Genomic DNA, 19,882 nt, shown 5'->3' with positions numbered 1-19,882 from the left:
CTAACAAAGCCAGTTGTAGGAGTGGTTTACAACACTCAAAAATAAATAATAATAATGTCATGAGGGGAAAAATCTGTGAAAAATGTGGGTATTTTTGAGTGGTGTAAACCACTCCAACAACTGGCTTTGTACCCGTGTACACGTGTTCGTACCAAAAGAATGAGCATGGTTACTATGGTCACTGACATTACGTCAGACCACAGCTGATCAGGCTATATAAGACCTTGCACCACTCAGTTTTTAAATATATATATTCCTAAAAATATATATAATGGAACTGGGACATTGTGGGTGTATGTATTTTTCCTCTATCACTAAACAGGGTGAAATTCACCCAAACACCTGCCTGTAGGAAAAATCAGGAATGTGGGCGGGGAAACACACCTACCTTCTATGATGTCACTGAGCATCATGAAGGTACTGAAAGACCCGCCCACCTCAGACATCATTATGATGTCACTGAGCATCATGAAGGTATAAAGACCCGCCCACCTCTGACATCATTGTGATGTCACTGAGCATCATGAAGGTACTGAAAGACCCGCCCACCTCAGACATCAGCAACATTATGATGTCACTGAGCATCATGAAGGTACTGAAAGACCCACCCACCTCAGACATCATTATGATGTCACTGAGCATCATGAAGGTATAAAGACCCGCCCACCTCTGACATCAGCAACATTATGAATAATAAATTACAAAGATATAATCGTCCGGGTGAAAATCACCCATGTTTAGTGTTCTATATACCAGTGGTTCCCTAAGTGGGGTCCGGGGACCCCTAGGGGTCCTTGAAAGAGTTCTAAGGGGTCCCCAGCTAAATGATAATTAGGAACCAAATGGACCCTTATGGGTCTGTAACTCAGAGAATGTACAAATGGACCCGTTACTCCCTCTAATTTAAGTCTCCGTTAAAATAACAGTGATTTTACAATATACATCGGGGGTCCCAGAGATAGAAATTACATTAAATGGGGGCCCGTAGCCTAATTCAGGTGAAACCTGGGGGTCCTTGAAATGAAAATCGTCTCTTTATAGGGGCATATCTCTTCAAATGGCGGCTAATTAATGTCAATTTAGGGGTCCTTGACGTGAAAGATGATTTTGGGATTTGGGAACCAGTGCTCTATAGGTCCAGTGTGCAGACATCAGTCTATAGGTCCAGACATCAGTCTATAGGTCCAGTGTGCAGACATCAGTCTATAGGTCCAGACATCAGTCTATAGGTCCAGTGTGCAGACATCAGTCTAGAGGTCCAGTGTGCAGACATCAGTCTATAGGTCCAGTGTGCAGACATCAGTCTATAGGTCCAGTGTGCAGACATCAGTCTAGAGGTCCAGTGTGCAGACATCAGTCTAGAGGTCCAGTGTGCAGACATCAGTCTATAGGTCCAGTGTGCAGACATCAGTCTAGAGGTCCAGTGTGCAGACATCAGTCTAGAGGTCCAGTGTGCAGACATCAGTCTATAGGTCCAGTGTGCAGACATCAGTCTAGAGGTCCAGTGTGCAGACATCAGTCTAGAGGTCCAGTGTGCAGACATCAGTCTAGAGGTCCAGTGTGCAGACATCAGTCTAGAGGTCCAGTGTGCAGACATCAGTCTAGAGGTCCAGTGTGCAGACATCAGTCTATAGGTCCAGTGTGCAGACATCAGTCTAGAGGTCCAGTGTGCAGACATCAGTCTAGAGGTCCAGTGTGCAGACATCAGTCTAGAGGTCCAGTGTGCAGACATCAGTCTATAGGTCCAGTGTGCAGACATCAGTCTATAGGTCCAGTGTGCAGACATCAGTCTATAGGTCCAGTGTGCAGACATCAGTCTATAGGTCCAGTGTGCAGACATCAGTCTATAGGTCCAGTGTGCAGACATCAGTCTATAGGTCCAGTGTGCAGACATCAGTCTAGAGGTCCAGTGTGCAGACATCAGTCTATAGGTCCAGTGTGCAGACATCAGTCTATAGGTCCAGTGTGCAGACATCAGTCTAGAGGTCCAGACATCAGTCTATAGGTCCAGTGTGCAGACATCAGTCTATAGGTCCAGACATCAGTCTATAGGTCCAGTGTGCAGACATCAGTCTAGAGGTCCAGTGTGCAGACATCAGTCTAGAGGTCCAGTGTGCAGACATCAGTCTATAGGTCCAGTGTGCAGACATCAGTCTATAGGTCCAGTCTATAGGTCCAGTGTGCAGACATCAGTCTATAGGTCCAGTGTGCAGACATCAGTCTATAGGTCCAGTGTGCAGACATCAGTCTAGAGGTCCAGTGTGCAGACATCAGTCTATAGCTCCAGTGTGCAGACATCAGTCTATAGGTCCAGTGTGCAGACATCAGTCTATAGGTCCAGTGTGCAGACATCAGTCTATAGGTCCAGTGTGCAGACATCAGTCTAGAGGTCCAGTGTGCAGACATCAGTCTATAGGTCCAGTGTGCAGACATCAGTCTAGAGGTCCAGTGTGCAGACATCAGTCTAGAGGTCCAGTGTGCAGACATCAGTCTATAGCTCCAGTGTGCAGACATCAGTCTATAGGTCCAGTGTGCAGACATCAGTCTATAGGTCCAGTGTGCAGACATCAGTCTATAGGTCCAGTGTGCAGACATCTGTACATCTCACCTGGACAAGTGTTGTTTTCCTCGACTAAAACTAAGACGAATAATGTTCGTCGACTACCCTTTTTCACTGACGAAAACTAAATGGAAACTAAATAAAAACAAAGCTACGATGACTAAAACTGAGACTAAATATACTGACAATTTAGGAAGGGACTAGTGGACAAGAGATCCAGTATAAGTCATTTTACAATTGGTTGCATGCTGAAAATAGCAGATACACAAGCTCACCACGCGTCGCAGTGCGACACGTTGTGAGCTTGTAGATCTGCTATTTGATCTGCTATTTGATCTGCTATTTGTAGCTAAGTGTAAAATCAGCCATTACGACGGCATCAAGGCCAACCAAAATACATTTTAGTCGACTAAATCTACAGTTGATTTAGACTAAAATCGCATGACATTTAGTCGACTAAAACTAGACTAAACACTAACACATTCCAGGTGACTAAAATGTGACTAAAACTTAAATGAAAACTATTCAAGAGACTGTGACTAAAACTAAAACAGAAATGTGCTGCGAAAAACAAAGAACACTCACCTGGACACCGGGGTGACGTAGTTCCCCGGGAAGACGCCGGAGGCGGCGGTCCTCAGCGACGTGCCTTTGAACCAGCCGTCCTGACACTTCTCCGTCACGCGGTACATCTCCCCCTTCCTCAGCTCCAGCTCGTCCGCCTTCTGGGGCTTATAGGCGTACAGCGCCAGGTAGCTGAGGGAATAAACAACAGCCAAGCACCAACACATGTTTATAATGAATTGCATTTTTATAGCGCTTTTCCAAGTGCTCAAATCGCTTTACAATGGTTCATTCATTCATACATTGGGAGGTGAAGTGGTTAACAGTCGACGCCAGCGTCCTCACTTCCCACATTCACACACCGATGGTGGCGAGCTCACACCGACCGACCCATTGGAGGCGATGTGGGGTTCAGTGTCTTGCCCAAGGAAACTTCGACATGTGGACAGGAGGAGCCGGCTTTACAAGCTCTAGCTTTATAGATCTGCTATTTTTCAATAGCTAAAGTATAAAATAATGCTTAAAACACCAAAAGGGGTTCCCGTCCAGAATGGGTTAAGAGTATGAACTCCCCGAGTGGATTTTTCCACAAATTGGAGAGCAAAATGTTTGAGCCGATTTCATGTGGTTATATCTTTTACAGGAGTACACAGTAGCAGCCTCGCTCCACAATGGGTATTGGAAGTTTTAACAAGCTTTTTATTAAAGCTGACTGTCTGGAATGCCTGGAAAACCCTGCGAGTCAGAGTTAGAAGCACTTCAATCAAAGCACACGCCGACATATCCTTGTGAGTTTTCTCACTGTAGATGCGAGTAGACACTAACCCAGTATAAATGTGTATATTATAATATTATCACTGCTAAGTGCTAACATTGTTGTATAATGTGGCCCTGCACGGATCAGGTCAAACTCTTTGTGAAACATGAACCAATACTAAATGTTTTTTTTTTTTGTGGCTTTCGCCTTTATTTTATATTTTTTTATGGAGGGACAGACAGTAGGCTGACAGGAAATGGGGAGAGAGATGGGGGGGAAGACATGCAGTAAAGGCCGTCGGGATCGGGAGTCGAACCCGCGGCACACTGCCAGACTGGATTGCCAGCCAAGGTGCCTGGACCACTGAGCCATGGCCCAGGCCCATGAACCAATACTTACAGAGAACTAGAGCGGTGCCCGGCTGTCGGCACAGAGTCGGTAGCGATGGAAGTTGGTGATCCATGCCCTCCCACCTGGCTATGCAATACCCGTTGTACCCGTGTCAGAGTACCCGTTGTACCCGTGTCAGAGGACCTGTTGTACCCGTGTCAGAGTACCCGTTGTACCCGTGTCAGAGTACCTGTTGTACCCGTGTCAGAGTACCCGTTGTACCCGTATCAGAGTACCCGTTGTACCCGTGTCAGAGTACCCGTTGTACCCGTGTCAGAGTACCCGTTGTACCCGTGTCAGAGTACCCGTTGTACCCGTGTCAGAGTACCCGTTGTACCCGTGTCAGAGTACCCGTTGTACCCGTGTCAGAGTACCCGTTGTACCCGTGTCAGAGTACCCGTTGTACCCGTGTCAGAGTGCCTGTTGTACCCGTGTCAGAGTACCCGTTGTACCCGTGTCAGAGTACCTGTTGTACCCGTGTCAGAGTACCCGTTGTACCCGTGTCAGAGTACCCGTTGTACCCGTGTCAGAGTACCCGTTGTACCCGTGTCAGAGTACCCGTTGTACCCGTGTCAGAGTACCCGTTGTACCCGTGTCAGAGTACCCGTTGTACCCGTGTCAGAGTACCCGTTGTACCCGTGTCAGAGTACCCGTTGTACCCGTGTCAGAGTACCCGTTGTACCCGTGTCAGAGTACCTGTTGTACCCGTGTCAGAGTACCTGTTGTACCCGTGTCAGAGTACCCGTTGTACCCGTGTCAGAGTACCTGTTGTACCCGTGTCAGAGTACCTGTTGTACCCGTGTCAGAGTACCCGTTGTACCCGTGTCAGAGTACCCGTTGTACCCGTGTCAGAGTACCCGTTGTACCCGTGTCAGAGTACCTGTTCCACCCATCTGTCTGTGTCTCTTTATTCCTATATATGGAGTTCTGTGTCGAGCATGCCCAAATATAGAGTGTTGTGATTTCAGAACAGGCCAAGCTCTAGCTTGTAGATCTGCTATTTTTCAATAGCTAAAGTATAACACAATGCTTCAAACACCAACAGGGGTTCCCGTCTTGAACGGGTTAAGAATTGGACACACTGTTCGGTGTGTCGGTCTCGCTCCACTGACACCAGAACATCCACTGCTCTAACAGTAAAAAAAAGACAGAAAAAGAAGAGAAGCGCAGCAGGGCCTGGTCAGTGAGTTATTGGTATCATCCTATCGTTCTATGGACCTGGAGAACAGCTGTCTTATTGGTATCATCCTATCGTTCTATGGACCTGGAGAACAGCTGTCTTATTGGTATCATCCTATCGTTCTATGGACCTGGAGAACAGCTGTCTTCAACAGACTGCGTGGCGTGGTGCGTCATCCGTCGTCCTCAGCCTGGAATGACTCATTTCACATTCTGAAAGACTAGACTAGACTATAGACTTCAGTCCATCATAAGATTAACAGCAGACATACGGTAGATGCATATATACTGCAGGCTGTGTGAATATTGATTACTCTTTTAATTGATTACATGATGATTGTACTGAATGTCGCTTATATTGCCGTTTCTCAACGCCTGGTCCGACAGCCACCAAGGGGGCCAAATGGACCCTTACGGGTCTGTAACTGGAACCATAGAGTGTAGAGGAGATGGAACCAAATGGACCCGTATGAGTCTGTAACCCTGAGAGTGTACAGATGAAACCAAATGGACCCTTATGGGTCTGTAACTCTGAGAGTGTACACATGGAACCAGCTGCTAATGCACATCCAACTGGGGGTCCTTGGAGAAGAACAGCTGCTAATGCACATCCAACTGGGGGGTCCTTGGAGAAGAACAGCTGCTAATGCACATCCAACTGGGGGGTCCTTGGAGAAGAACAGCTGCTAATGCACATCCAACTGGGTGGTCCTTGGAGAAGAACAGCTGCTAATGCACATCCAACTGGGGGGTCCTTGGAGAAGAACAGCTGCTAATGCACATCCAACTGGGTGGTCCTTGTAGAAGAACAGCTGCTAATGCACATCCAACTGGGGGGTCCTTGGAGAAGAACAGCTGCTAATGCACATCCAACTGGGGGGTCCTTGGAGAAGAACAGCTGCTAATGCACATCCAACTGGGGGGTCCTTGGAGAAGAACAGCTGCTAATGCACATCCAACTGGGGGGTCCTTGGAGAAGAACAGCTGCTAATGCACATCCAACTGGGGGGTCCTTGGAGAAGAACAGCTGCTAATGCACATCCAACTGGGGGGTCCTTGGAGAAGAACAGCTGCTAATGCACATCCAACTGGGGGGTCCTTGGAGAAGAACAGCTGCTAATGCACATCCAACTGGGGGGTCCTTGGAGAAGAACAGCTGCTAATGCACATCCAACTGGGGGGTCCTTGGAGAAGAACAGCTGCTAATGTACATCCAACTGGGGGGTCCTTGGAGAAGAACAGCTGCTAATGCACATCCAACTGGGGGGTCCTTGGAGAAGAACAGCTGCTAATGCACATCCAACTGGGGTCCTTGAAATTCAAGAGCCTGAGAATCACTGGTGTCTGTGTTTGCGTCGGCGTGCGTGCGTGCGTGCGTGCCGTGCGTGCCGTGCGTGTGTGCCGTGCGTGCCGTGCGTGCGTGCGTGCGTGCGTGCGTGCGTGCGTGCGTGCGTGCGTGCGTGCGTGCGTTTGCATCGCGCCTGGCTCCGACAGGCGACGAGGAGAGGGCCAAGTAAACAAGCTCTATATGCTGCTGCCTCCTGGTTGCCATGGCAACAGATGGAGGGGTTAGGTGTGAGGCTGGTGCGTGTGTGTGTGTGTGTGTGTGTGTGTGTGTGTGTGTGTGTGTGTGTGTGTGTGTGTGTGTGTGTGTGTGTGTGTGTGTGTGTGTGTGTGTGTGTGTGTGTGTCTCCCCATGGCAACACAGCTGGTTACCGGGTCAAGATGGAAACATCCGATCTCATCAGTAGGACCGACCCACGCTCTGGAGGTTGTGCACGCAATATGTGTGCGTGTGTGTTTGCGCACGTGTGTGTGTGTGTGTGTGTGTGCGTGTGAGTGTAGTGCTTTTTTGCAGAGTGATGATATTAAACCTGACACTGTTGCCTGTATTCCACTCGCATCCTATATAGGAAGGCAGGACACCAGCTAACACGCACGCACGCACGCACGCACACACACTGGTGCACGCTTGCCATGTTGATTAATTACCAGGTAATTTAGAACGGTCTAGTTCAGCCATCTGGGTCTGTCTCGTTTTAACACACCATCCCTCCCGTTACACTAGGTGGCAGCGTGAGGCCAGTGCGAGTCAAATGCGCGCACAGTAGAAGAAGAGATCCTTGGCAACCAAGGTCTATTAAATCAGGTTAGGAAGCGAAGACCGTACGGTGGACTCCATGTTGCTCCCTGGAGGGAAAGAAACATGCGCAATTGAGACCAGGAAGTTGTACATTCCAGTGGCCACACCGTTCTCGTGGCCTACGAGTAGGGCATACGGCTGCTAGTGGTGGATACACTGCTGGATGACTGTGATGTCTTGTGTATAGAAGAACCTTGGTTGGCCAAGCAGGACTTGGATAAACTAAACACCCTGCACCCAGACTTCCATGGTGCTGGAGAATCCACCACGGACCTCAGCACGAGAATTCTCCGAGGTAGGATAGCTGGAGGAGTTGCAATTTTATGGAATATTAAATATGACCCTATGGTTAAAATGTTACGTTTAAATGTGGACTGGGCCATTGGGCTTGAGTTTAATTGCAATGGTAAAAAAAATATTATTCTCAATATTTACACGCCATATGAGTCCTACGATCATCTCGATGAATTTGTGAGCAGGCTTGCATTTATTCAATCCTTTATTGAGGATAACAACTTGTCATGTATTTATGTCCTGGGTGATTATAATGCCGATCTGACAGATAGTAAGTCTTTATTTGCTAAAAGTATGGTGAGGTTTACAAATGACGCTAATTTAGTAATATCAAGTAAAGTGCTCTTGCCTGACACAAGTTTTCCTTATGTTAGTGAAGCATGGAATACTACTTCTTGGTTGGATCACGTGGTTTCCACTGTTGATGCTCATGCCTCGTTAGAAAGCCTTGACATATGTTATGGGTTAGCTACATCTGACCACATCCCTATTGCCACTCGGTGGCGCGCTACGAGCTTGTAGATCTGCTATTTTTCAATAGCTAAAGCATAACATAATGCTAACACCAAAAGGGGTTCCCGCCCAAAATGGATAAGTGGATAAGTAAGTCCCAGCATGGATCATCACACAGACAGTAATGTTGGTCGGTAGCCAGTTACAAATGATTATATACATTTTTGTGTACAGCTGGTTGTTCCTACAAAGGAGATAAAAATCTATCCGAACAACAAATCATATGTGACGAAAGATATAAAAAATGTAATAAATGAAAGGAAAACAGCCTTCATAAACAAAGATTTCGGTGCACTTAAATTGGCAGAAAAAAACGAAAATGAGGCAGGCAAAATTGTCACATAGACAGCGTCTGGAGGATGCGTTTAATGCCAATGATCACAAAAAGGCATGGGATACTATGAAATCTATGACAGGAATGTCAACCCCAACGAAACCTATTGTGACTGAAAATGAACTTGGTTTTTCTAATGACCTAAATACCGCCAGATTTGAATCATTGGACAATTCCTCAAAGTGCACTGAAATACTGAAGGCTGTGACACCTGCCCCCTCAGACAGAATTACCATCACTGTAGAGGATGTAAGGAAAGTGTTTCAGTGTACTAACACAAGGAAAGCTAATGGGCCAGATGAATGTAGCGCTTTTCTCCTCAAAAACTTTGCATCTGAGTTGGCTCCAGTGTGGCAACCAATATTCCAAACCTCTGTAGACACACACACAATTCCCCTGTCTTGGAAAACCTCACACATAAAACCACTACCCAAAATCCAATGTCCAAAAGAACATAAGGATTATAGACCCATAGCTCTCACTTCAGTGATTATGAAATCACTTGAAAGAATACTGTTACAACATCTTGTTAGTATAACCAAAGAAATATTCGACCCCAGTCAGTTTGCCTATAAAAAGGTTTGCGGTACAGAGGATGCGGTTGTGACACTGGTCCACTTAATTACAAAACACCTCGATAAGTCAAATAAGAATCATGCGAGAGTACTATTCTTAGACATTTCTTCAGCTTTCAATACAATACAGTCTGATATACTATCAGACTGATAGTCAAAAATGGTACAGTTGGAACTGAATCCATACTTAATTCACTGGTATGCTTCTTTTCTTACTAACAGAGTACAGAGGGTGAAAGTGAACACAACCCTCTCATCAGCATTAACTACCAATGTTGGTGCTCCCCAGGGGTGTGTGAGCTCAGCTGTACTTTTCACCCTTTATACTGACAGCTGTCGTATTGAGGAATGCCTGTCTGAATGTCGCACTGACACACCAGACCAATACATTCTAAAATACTCAGATGATACAGTTTTGATTTCTCTCCTAGATAGTTCCAGTGATCCTGGACTGCACCAACACAGAGTAAATAAAGTGGTTGAATGGAGTGATAACAACGCTCTCACTTCCGCTCTCACCATGGCACCATGGCAAGACGTGTTTTTTCTAGCTCCTGCGCGTCTGACTCAAAGTCACGGATTTTTCCACATTTTCTCTTCCTCCTCCTATGGTGTACGGATTCCTATCTTAATATACCAAGGGGATTACATCGAGGTGAAATGGAGAAAAACAAAACCGTAATAGAGGATTTTCAACCGGATTCTCACAGCGACTTTTACCTGGTCAGTGAAGAAGTCAACGGGATCAATGGAAAACGGCCTGGATACGGCTTAGCAGCTATTCAATCCCTTCTAGCCCAAAGAGACAAACTCCAGATTAACAAAGGGAAGAGATCTTTCTTTCTCATTATTTTGTTACTGTCTGGCGACATCGAGATTAACCCTGGTCCCGTGAACACACGACAAATGGCAAGGCTGCTCCGGAGTGAACAAGAAACCGGAGAGAACAAAGGAATCCCCATCGACTCAACAACACCAATGCCGACCAGCCAGGCGACGACCAACAACAACAACAACACCGATAGCATCCTTCCTCACCACCAGCCAACCTGCACACCCATGCTGGATATACACGCTGATGTCCCGGCTGTGAATACTACATTCGCAAGAGCCGAGCGCGTCCCAGACAACAGCAGGCGGAATGATCCTACATCGGCGGCAGTCGAGGCAAAAGACACGGACAACACCACCATCTACAGGCGTGAAGAGTCTCCACATCCAACCAAGGGGGACAAAGCGGCTGGAGACGGACACCGTGATACTTTACCTGCTATTTCTGCTGTTTCTCCGGTCGACACCATGGCTCAATCGGCCCCACCAGCGCCCTCAACAAACCTGGACGAGGGACCCCATCCCCCACTCCCGCCACCCCACGACGACCCCCACGCACCCCCCACCCTCCCCCCACGGCACCCCGCGGCTTCTACAGACATCAACAATGGCCCTCCGCTCCACTATTTCGCCACGGAGGAAATAAGCACCATAGTCAGAGCCAACGGACTTCATATCTTTCACCTGAACGTCAACAGCATTGGACCCAAAATGGCTGAAATCAGGCATATGTTTCAATGCGGTAAGGCGAACATCATTAGCTTCTCTGAAACCAAACTTGATGAGTCAACCAAAGACCCAGAAGTTGAAATAGAGAACTATTCCTTGATCAGAAACGACAGAAACAGGCATGGTGGTGGCGTGTGTATGTATATTCACAAAGACACTGAATATGTTACTCGTACTGACTTACAGCATGATGAAATTGAAACTGTGTGGGTTGAATTAATTTTCAAAAAGGCTAAATCAGTATTAGTGGGCACCGTCTACAGACCGCCTGACCAACATGGGTTCTATGATATACTTGAGGGGTGCTTAGCTGAGGAGGAATGTGTAGAGAAAATCCTGATTGGCGACTACAATACAGACATGCAACGTAAGGAAGCACCTGTGTTTAAGTCATTCAGTAAGTTCTGTGATCTACATAGTGTCAGTCAGCTAATTACCCAACCCACTAGAGTGTGTGATTCTACTCAAACTGTCATTGATCTCATTCTGTCCTCGGACAAATCCAGAATCTCCAAGAAAGGGGTTATTGTATGTGGGCTTAGTGATCATTTTATGATATTCTGTACCCGCAAAATACAAAAACTTAAGACCGGCTGCCACAAAACAGTCATATCAAGGGACCTCAAAACCTACTCTAGTGAGGTCTTTAACCAAGTATTGGAGAGTCTGGATTGGTCCGATGAGCTTAAAAGCACACTTGTCGAAGAAGCTTGGCTTGGCTTCAAAACCAAATTTACATCAGTACTGAACTACATGGCTCCTTTGAGAACCACCAGGGGCAAAACCCGCTCGGAACCATGGATGAATTCGGACATACTGGCTGCAATGAAAGCCAGAGACAAAAAATGCTCTGAAGTTCTAAAATGCAAGTCAAAGCTAGCCAAGCGCTTCGACAGTGTTCGCCAAGCTCGTTTGAACAACCTAAATACACAACGAATCAAACTACGAAACAGTGTAACTGCCATGACCAAATCAGCTAAAAGTAACTTCATTAATGATAAAGCTCAGGAAAACAAAAACAATCCTCATGAGCTCTGGAAGCTACTAAACAATCAACTAAGCTATGGTCAGAAACTTAAAACCAGATTTTCGAACATAAACATCAAATCTGACAACACTCTCATCACTGACAACCTTGATGTGGCCAACTACTTGAATATCTTCTTTACAAACATAGCAACAACTCTGGTTAACAAACTGCCCTCCCACTCTGGGCTCTTTGGTGTAGAGCACATTACAACCTTCTACAAAAACCTAGGTGTTTGTAAAGACGATTTTAAACTAGTTATGGTAACAACTGATGAGGTAATTAAGAAACTGAGTGCCCTCCAACCCCACAAGGCCACAGGCCATGACAACATTCCCTCCAAATTTCTCAGAGACTCAGCCATCTCTATAGCTCCAATCATCACCCACATAGTAAACCTCTCCATCAAACAGGGACAGGTCCCCCAAGATTTCAAACTGGCCAAAGTAACCCCCTTGCACAAGAAAGGGAGTAAATTAGACCCCGGCAACTACCGCCCTATTTCTATTCTTAGTTCCATCTCGAAAGTGATGGAAAAAATAGTCTATGAACAGGTTGAAAAGTATCTTGCCACTAATAAATTATTGTACGAGTTCCAATCTGGCTTCAGAACATCCCACTCCACTGACACATGTCTTCTCTATTTGAGCGACCACATCAAACAAGAGGTGGACGCTGGCAAATACTGCGGCATGGTCATGCTGGACCTCCAAAAGGCTTTTGACACCGTGAACCACTCCATACTGGTTAACAAGCTAAAAGCAATTGGTTTCGATAGCACATCAGTGAGCTGGATGCAATCCTACCTGGAGGGGAGAGAACAGATGGTGGAAGTGAACGGAACACTGTCCCCCCCCCTCCCAGTGAGCTGTGGCGTTCCACAAGGAAGCATACTAGGGCCTCTACTGTTCCTAATATATGTAAACGACATGACTTCAGCCTGTGACTGCAACTTGTTCCTGTTCGCAGATGACTCAGCACTGCTGGTCTCGGACAAGGACAAACTGCAGGTTGAAAATGCCCTCAGCTCTGAACTCGGTAGAATCTGCACCTGGCTCGCTGATAACAAACTATCTTTACACCTGGGAAAAACTGAATCCATTCTCTTTGGCTCTATTAGTAATCTCAGCAAGGCAAATGGCTTCTTGGTTAAAGTGGGTGACAATGTTATCACACGTAAAGATGAAATTACCTACCTAGGTTCCATCCTGGAGGCTAATCTTTCCGGTGATAAAATGGCCACCAACGTAATCAAAAAAGTCAACCATAGAACAAGATTCCTCTACAGGATCTCCTCACTGGTCAACAAAAACACCTTGAAGACCTTAACAGGAGCCCTTGTACAGGGTTTCTTTGACTATGCATGCACCTCCTGGTACCACAGCACCTCAAAGGCCCTTAAAACCAGGCTCCAGACTTCCCAAAACAAACTGGTCAGGCTCCTACTTGATCTAGCCCCCCGAACCCACCTCACCCCTGCCCACTTCGACAGGCTGGAATGGCTTAGGGTCGACGACAGAGTACAGCATCTTGCAATGGGTCTGGTCCACAAGATTCGATACACCACCAAGATACCCATGTACCTGTCTAGATACTTCCTTAATGTTAACGAAGTCCACACCCACAACACCAGAGGGAGTGCAACGAACCATGTACAACCCAGATTCGGCACAAACAAGGGACTAAATTCTTTTCGCTCCTATGCCACCAAAATGTGGAACGCCCTACCAACTGTCATTAAGACATGCGAATCCCTTGACTCCTTCAAAACCGCTCTCAAAGGGCACCTACGGATGGCTGCAATTCGAAACTGGCCCCCGTAAAATCTGAATCCCCCCCCCCGCCCCCCCCTTCTTTCCCCTCACTGTATATATTTCTTTTCCCTTTTTACCTCCTTTTTGATGAATTCCTGTTCTGTCTATAGAAGTGTCTATTTGTACGTCTCTAAATGTTTTGATGATTTGAACATGGTGGACCCTGTTGGAAACAAGTGTAATGCTTAATTGGGTCGTCCACTCACAGTTAACAGCCTTTGTATTGAGTTTGTGCTTGAAATGTACTGTAATTCTGCAAACTGTTAATAAATTCTTCAATCAATCAATCAATCAATCTCATCATTAACACAAAAAAGACAGAAGAGATTGTTTTTGGTACACCACCAGAGATACACAGATCCCCCATTACTATTCATGGTGAACCGATCAACCAGGTATGTTCGTACAAATACCTAGGAGTAGTAATAGACCATCTATTGTCATGGAATGATCAGATTGATTCAGTGTGTAAGAAAACAAAGCAAAGAATCTACTTCCTTCGCCGTCTAAGATCCTTCGGTGCTAGTAGACGGATTCTTCTTTTGTTTTTCACTTCTGTTATTATGAGTGTTCTTCAGTACTGTAGCACCACCTGGTATGGATGTTTGTCTGCAGCCCTAAAGTCACAAATGCTGCAACAACTGAACATTTGTTCAAAGATTGTTGGACAACAACTTCAGAAACTTTATACATCCACGTATGATAACAGCATCCTAAGGTTAGCAAGGAATATCACCTCTAATACTAAGCATGTGTTGTATGGAGAATATAGGTTGCTACCTTCAGGAAGGAGATATGGTGTACCAGCATACAATAAGGTCAGACTAAAGAGGTCCTTTGTCCACCAGTCGACCTTGAGGCTTAATCAAGAGTCGTAGTAGCCACAGGATAATCTAAGCGGTGGATATTGCTCTTGTCTTCATGTCTTTATGTATGTAAATTGTCTTGTTCTTTGTGTTATGTCAAATGTGTGTACGTATATGTGTTCTGCATACTTGGCTGCTGTGTCGCAAGACAAATTTCAGTGTGAACTGACAATAAAGTACTATATCATATCATATCATATCATGTACAGTAATGTTGGTCGGTAGCCTACATGACGTGACATATACAGTAATGTTGGTCGGTAGCCTACATGATGTGACATATACAGTAATGTTGGTCGGTAGCCTACATGACGTGACATTATGTACAGTAATGTTGGTCGGTAGCCTACATGACGTGACATTATGTACAGTAATGTTGGTCGGTAGCCTACATGACGTGACATATACAGTAATGTTGGTCGGTAGCCTACATGACGTGACATATACAGTAATGTTGGTCGGTAGCCTACATGACGTGACATTATGTACAGTAATGTTGGTCGGTAGCCTACATGACGTGACATTATGTACAGTAATGTTGGTCGGTAGCCTACATGACGTGACATATACAGTAATGTTGGTCGGTAGCCTACATGACGTGACATATACAGTAATGTTGGTCGGTAGCCTACATGACGTGACATTATGTACAGTAATGTTGGTCGGTAGCCTACATGACGTGACATTATGTACAGTAATGTTGATCGGTAGCCTACATGACGTGACATTATGTACAGTAATGTTGGTCGGTAGCCTACATGACGTGACATTATGTACAGTAATGTTGGTCGGTAGCCTACATGACGTGACATTATGTACAGTAATGTTGGTCGGTAGCCTACATGACGTGACATTATGTACAGTAATGTTGGTCGGTAGCCTACATGACGTGACATTATGTACAGTAATGTTGGTCGGTAGCCTACATGACATGACATATACAGTAATGTTGGTCGGTAGCCTACATGACGTGACATTATGTACAGTAATGTTGGTCGGTAGCCTACATGACATGACATTATGTACAGTAATGTTGGTCGGTAGCCTACATGACGTGACATATACAGTAATGTTGGTCGGTAGCCTACATGACGTGACATTATGTACAGTAATGTTGGTCGGTAGCCTACATGACGTGACATTATGTACAGTAATGTTGGTCGGTAGCCTACATGACGTGACATTATGTACAGTAATGTTGGTCGGTAGCCTACATGACGTGACATTATGTACAGTAATGTTGGTCGGTAGCCTACATGACGTGACATTATGTACAGTAATGTTGGTCGGTAGCCTACATGACGTGACATTATGTACAGTAATGTTGGTCGGTAGCCTACATGACGTGACATTATGTACAGTAATGTTGGTCGGTAGCCTACATGACGTGACATATACAGTAATGTTGGTCGGTAGCCTACATGACGTGACATTATGTACAGTAATGTTGGTCGGTAGCCTACATGACGTGACATATACAGTAATGTTGGTCGGTAGCCTACATGACGTGACATTATGTACAGTAATGTTGGTCGGTAGCCTACATGACGTGACATTATGTACAGTAATGTTGGTCGGTAGCTTACATGACGTGACATTATGTACAGTAATGTTGGTCGGTAGCCTACATGACGTGACATTATGTACAGTAATGTTGGTCGGTAGCCTACATGACGTGACATTATGTACAGTAATGTTGGTCGGTAGCCTACATGACGTGACATTATGTACAGTAATGTTGGTCGGTAGCCTACATGACGTGACATTATGTACAGTAATGTTGGTCGGTAGCCTACATGACGTGACATATACAGTAATGTTGGTCGGTAGCCTACATGACGTGACATTATGTACAGTAATGTTGGTCGGTAGCCTACATGACGTGACATTATGTACAAGCATCCTTCCTTTCAGTGGCATCACGCCATCTGTGTGATGTGCCATATCTATGAGTTGTTCATGTACAACTTCCTGGTCTCAATAAGGGCCTTTCTTGGCCCCACCCCTCTCCCATTGTTTATATTGTGTTTAGTTTCCAAGATGGCCGCAGCACCAGGAAGGGGGTGGGGTGGAGGTGAGCGGGCGGGGTCGACATATACTCTTACTGGGCTGCATTCAAGACACTTGCCTTGTGTCTGACACCTGACTTGTGTCTGAACACAGCTTTGATGGATGTGTTCTGCTCCCCCTCCCCCCCATCAAACAAAATGTTTGGTCAAACTATATGGGCTTGCATTGGAGCAGCCATTAAACACAGACACAAGACAAACGCAAGACAGGTGTCTTGGATTTGTGAATGACGTTGTTGCACTCACATGTTGAGCGGCAGCTGGACCTTGGCGTGCGCCAACAGCTCTGAGGTCACGGAGGCCACCCTGGGGGGCACGAGCACCCCCACCGAGGAGGGGGAGGGGCCTGGAGGAGACGCATCCTGCAGGGGACAAACAGACACCAGTGGTGGGAAAATGTAACTTTTTTTTTTCTAGTGGCTGTTTGACGCTACTGCTCTGGTGGTGCTTGTTTTCTAGTTTGATGCTACTGCTCTGGTGGTGCTTGTTTTCTAGTTTGATGCTACTGCTCTGGTGGTGCTTGTTTTCTAGTTTGATGCTACTGCTCTGGTGGTGCTTGTTTTCTAGTTTGATGCTACTGCTCTGGTGGTGCTTGTTTTCTAGTTTGATGCTACTGCTCTGGTGGTGCTTGTTTTCTAGTTTGATGCTACTGCTCTGGTGGTGCTTGTTTTCTAGTTTGACGCTACTGCTCTGGTGGTGCTTGTTTTCTAGTTTGATGCTACTGCTCTGGTGGTGCTTGTTTTCTAGTTTGATGCTACTGCTCTGGTGGTGCTTGTTTTCTAGTTTGATGCTACTGCTCTGGTGGTGCTTGTTTTCTAGTTTGATGCTACTGCTCTGGTGGTGCTTGTTTTCTAGTTTGATGCTACTGCTCTGGTGGTGCTTGTTTTCTAGTTTGATGCTACTGCTCTGGTGGTGCTTGTTTTCTAGTTTGATGCTACTGCTCTGGTGGTGCTTGTTTTCTAGTGGCTGGTTGACGCTACTGCTCTGGTGGTGCTTGTTTTCTAGTTTGACGCTACTGCTCTGGTGGTGCTTGTTTTCTAGTTTGATGCTACTGCTCTGGTGGTGCTTGTTTTCTAGTTTGACGCTACTGCTCTGGTGGTGCTTGTTTTCTAGTTTGATGCTACTGCTCTGGTGGTGCTTGTTTTCTAGTTTGATGCTACTGCTCTGGTGGTGCTTGTTTTCTAGTTTGATGCTACTGCTCTGGTGGTGCTTGTTTTCTAGTTTGATGCTACTGCTCTGGTGGTGCTTGTTTTCTAGTTTGATGCTACTGCTCTGGTGGTGCTTGTTTTCTAGTTTGATGCTACTGCTCTGGTGGTGCTTGTTTTCTAGTTTGACGCTACTGCTCTGGTGGTGCTTGTTTTCTAGTTTGATGCTACTGCTCTGGTGGTGCTTGTTTTCTAGTTTGATGCTACTGCTCTGGTGGTGCTTGTTTTCTAGTTTGATGCTACTGCTCTGGTGGTGCTTGTTTTCTAGTGGCTGTTTGATGCTACTGCTCTGGTGGTGCTTGTTTTCTAGTTTGATGCTACTGCTCTGGTGGTGCTTGTTCTCTAGTTTGATGCTACTGCTCTGGTGGTGCTTGTTTTCTAGTTTGATGCTACTGCTCTGGTGGTGCTTGTTTTCTAGTTTGATGCTACTGCTCTGGTGGTGCTTGTTTTCTAGTTTGATGCTACTGCTCTGGTGGTGCTTGTTTTCTAGTTTGATGCTACTGCTCTGGTGGTGCTTGTTTTCTAGTTTGATGCTACTGCTCTGGTGGTGCTTGTTTTCTAGTTTGATGCTACTGCTCTGGTGGTGCTTGTTTTCTAGTTTGATGCTACTGCTCTGGTGGTGCTTGTTTTCTAGTTTGATGCTACTGCTCTGGTGGTGCTTGTTTTCTAGTTTGATGCTACTGCTCTGGTGGTGCTTGTTTTCTAGTTTGATGCTACTGCTCTGGTGGTGCTTGTTTTCTAGTTTGATGCTACTGCTCTGGTGGTGCTTGTTTTCTAGTTTGATGCTACTGCTCTGGTGGTGCTTGTTTTCTAGTTTGATGCTACTGCTCTGGTGGTGCTTGTTTTCTAGTTTGATGCTACTGCTCTGGTGGTGCTTGTTTTCTAGTTTGATGCTACTGCTCTGGTGGTGCTTGTTTTCTAGTTTGATGCTACTGCTCTGGTGGTGCTTGTTTTCTAGTGGCTGTTTGATGCTACTGCTCTGGTGGTGCTTGTTTTCTAGTTTGATGCTACTGCTCTGGTGGTGCTTGTTTTCTAGTTTGATGCTACTGCTCTGGTGGTGCTTGTTTTCTAGTGGCTGTTTGATGCTACTGCTCTGGTGGTGCTTGTTTTCTAGTTTGATGCTACTGCTCTGGTGGTGCTTGTTTTCTAGTTTGATGCTACTGCTCTGGTGGTGCTTGTTTTCTAGTTTGATGCTACTGCTCTGGTGGTGCTTGTTTTCTAGTTTGATGCTACTGCTCTGGTGGTGCTTGTTTTCTAGTTTGATGCTACTGCTCTGGTGGTGCTTGTTTTCTAGTTTCCATTTAGTTTTCGTCAGTGAAAAAAGGTAGTCGACGAAAAAAAATTTGTCGACGAAACTTTGTGTGTGTAATCTGTGGGTATAATGCATGCTACCATAGTGCATGCGTACACGTGCGTGCGTACATGTGTGCGCGTGCGTGCTCCCAAAGGTACCTTTCAGGAAAAGGTACCTATCAAAACCTCAGAGGAAGAGACAAAGTGGTAGGGACTGTACCTGTATGCGTGCTGCAGCTCTGGGGTCAGAGGAGCTGATGAGGACAGGGTGGGAGATCTCCATGCTGTGTCTGTTGTTGAGCTGAGCCGCCCTCTGGCTGACGGACAGCGCCGTGAACGAATGGCGCTTCTTGGCGTTCTTCTTCCCCTCCCCTCGCCTGTGGCCGGCGTTCCCATTGGACGGCGAGGGGCCGGGCGAGGGGCCCGGGGAGCAGGGGCCCAGCGGGGCGGCGGGCTCGGAGCTGGGGCCCGGCACGGGGGCGGCGGCAGGCGGCGCCTTGTCCATCTCCATCAGCTGCTTGGCGGTTTCATTCAACTGGGAGGAGAGGAGAGGCCGAAATGTATAGGGTTGAAGTGGTTAATGTATGTTTTCTAATCAAAATTAAAACCGCCAAAGTAACTAGAGACTAAAGTTTTCAAATAACTGTACTGAAGTAAAAGTACAAATTTTGGCTCTGAGATGTAGTGGAGTATAGAACTAGAAACTAGGCCTACTGGAAGTTGGAAATACTCAAGTGAA

At 46.1% G+C, this 19,882-nt stretch overlaps 1 protein-coding gene across 1 annotated transcript in view; it reads right to left on the bottom strand.

The window, feature by feature from the left end:
* Positions 1 to 3,141: 3,141 nt before the first annotated feature.
* The window catches only part of LOC306919026 (E3 ubiquitin-protein ligase SH3RF3-like), a gene marked incomplete at both ends in the record, with an annotated part of 60,249 nt that continues 43,508 nt past the window's right edge, over positions 3,142 to 19,882 (bottom strand). Inside the window, 3 exons of the mRNA XM_079531875.1 lie at positions 3,142 to 3,316; positions 16,892 to 17,007; positions 19,364 to 19,678. Coding sequence (XP_079388001.1) covers positions 3,142 to 3,316; positions 16,892 to 17,007; positions 19,364 to 19,678 — 606 coding nt within the window. The remainder of the gene's footprint in view (positions 3,317 to 16,891; positions 17,008 to 19,363; positions 19,679 to 19,882) is intronic.

This window comes from Electrona antarctica, assembly GCF_951216825.1.
Source record: "Electrona antarctica genome assembly, contig: scaffold_221, whole genome shotgun sequence".
NCBI lineage: Eukaryota > Metazoa > Chordata > Actinopteri > Myctophiformes > Myctophidae > Electrona > Electrona antarctica.
This window is presented reverse-complemented; position numbering and strand designations above follow the sequence as displayed.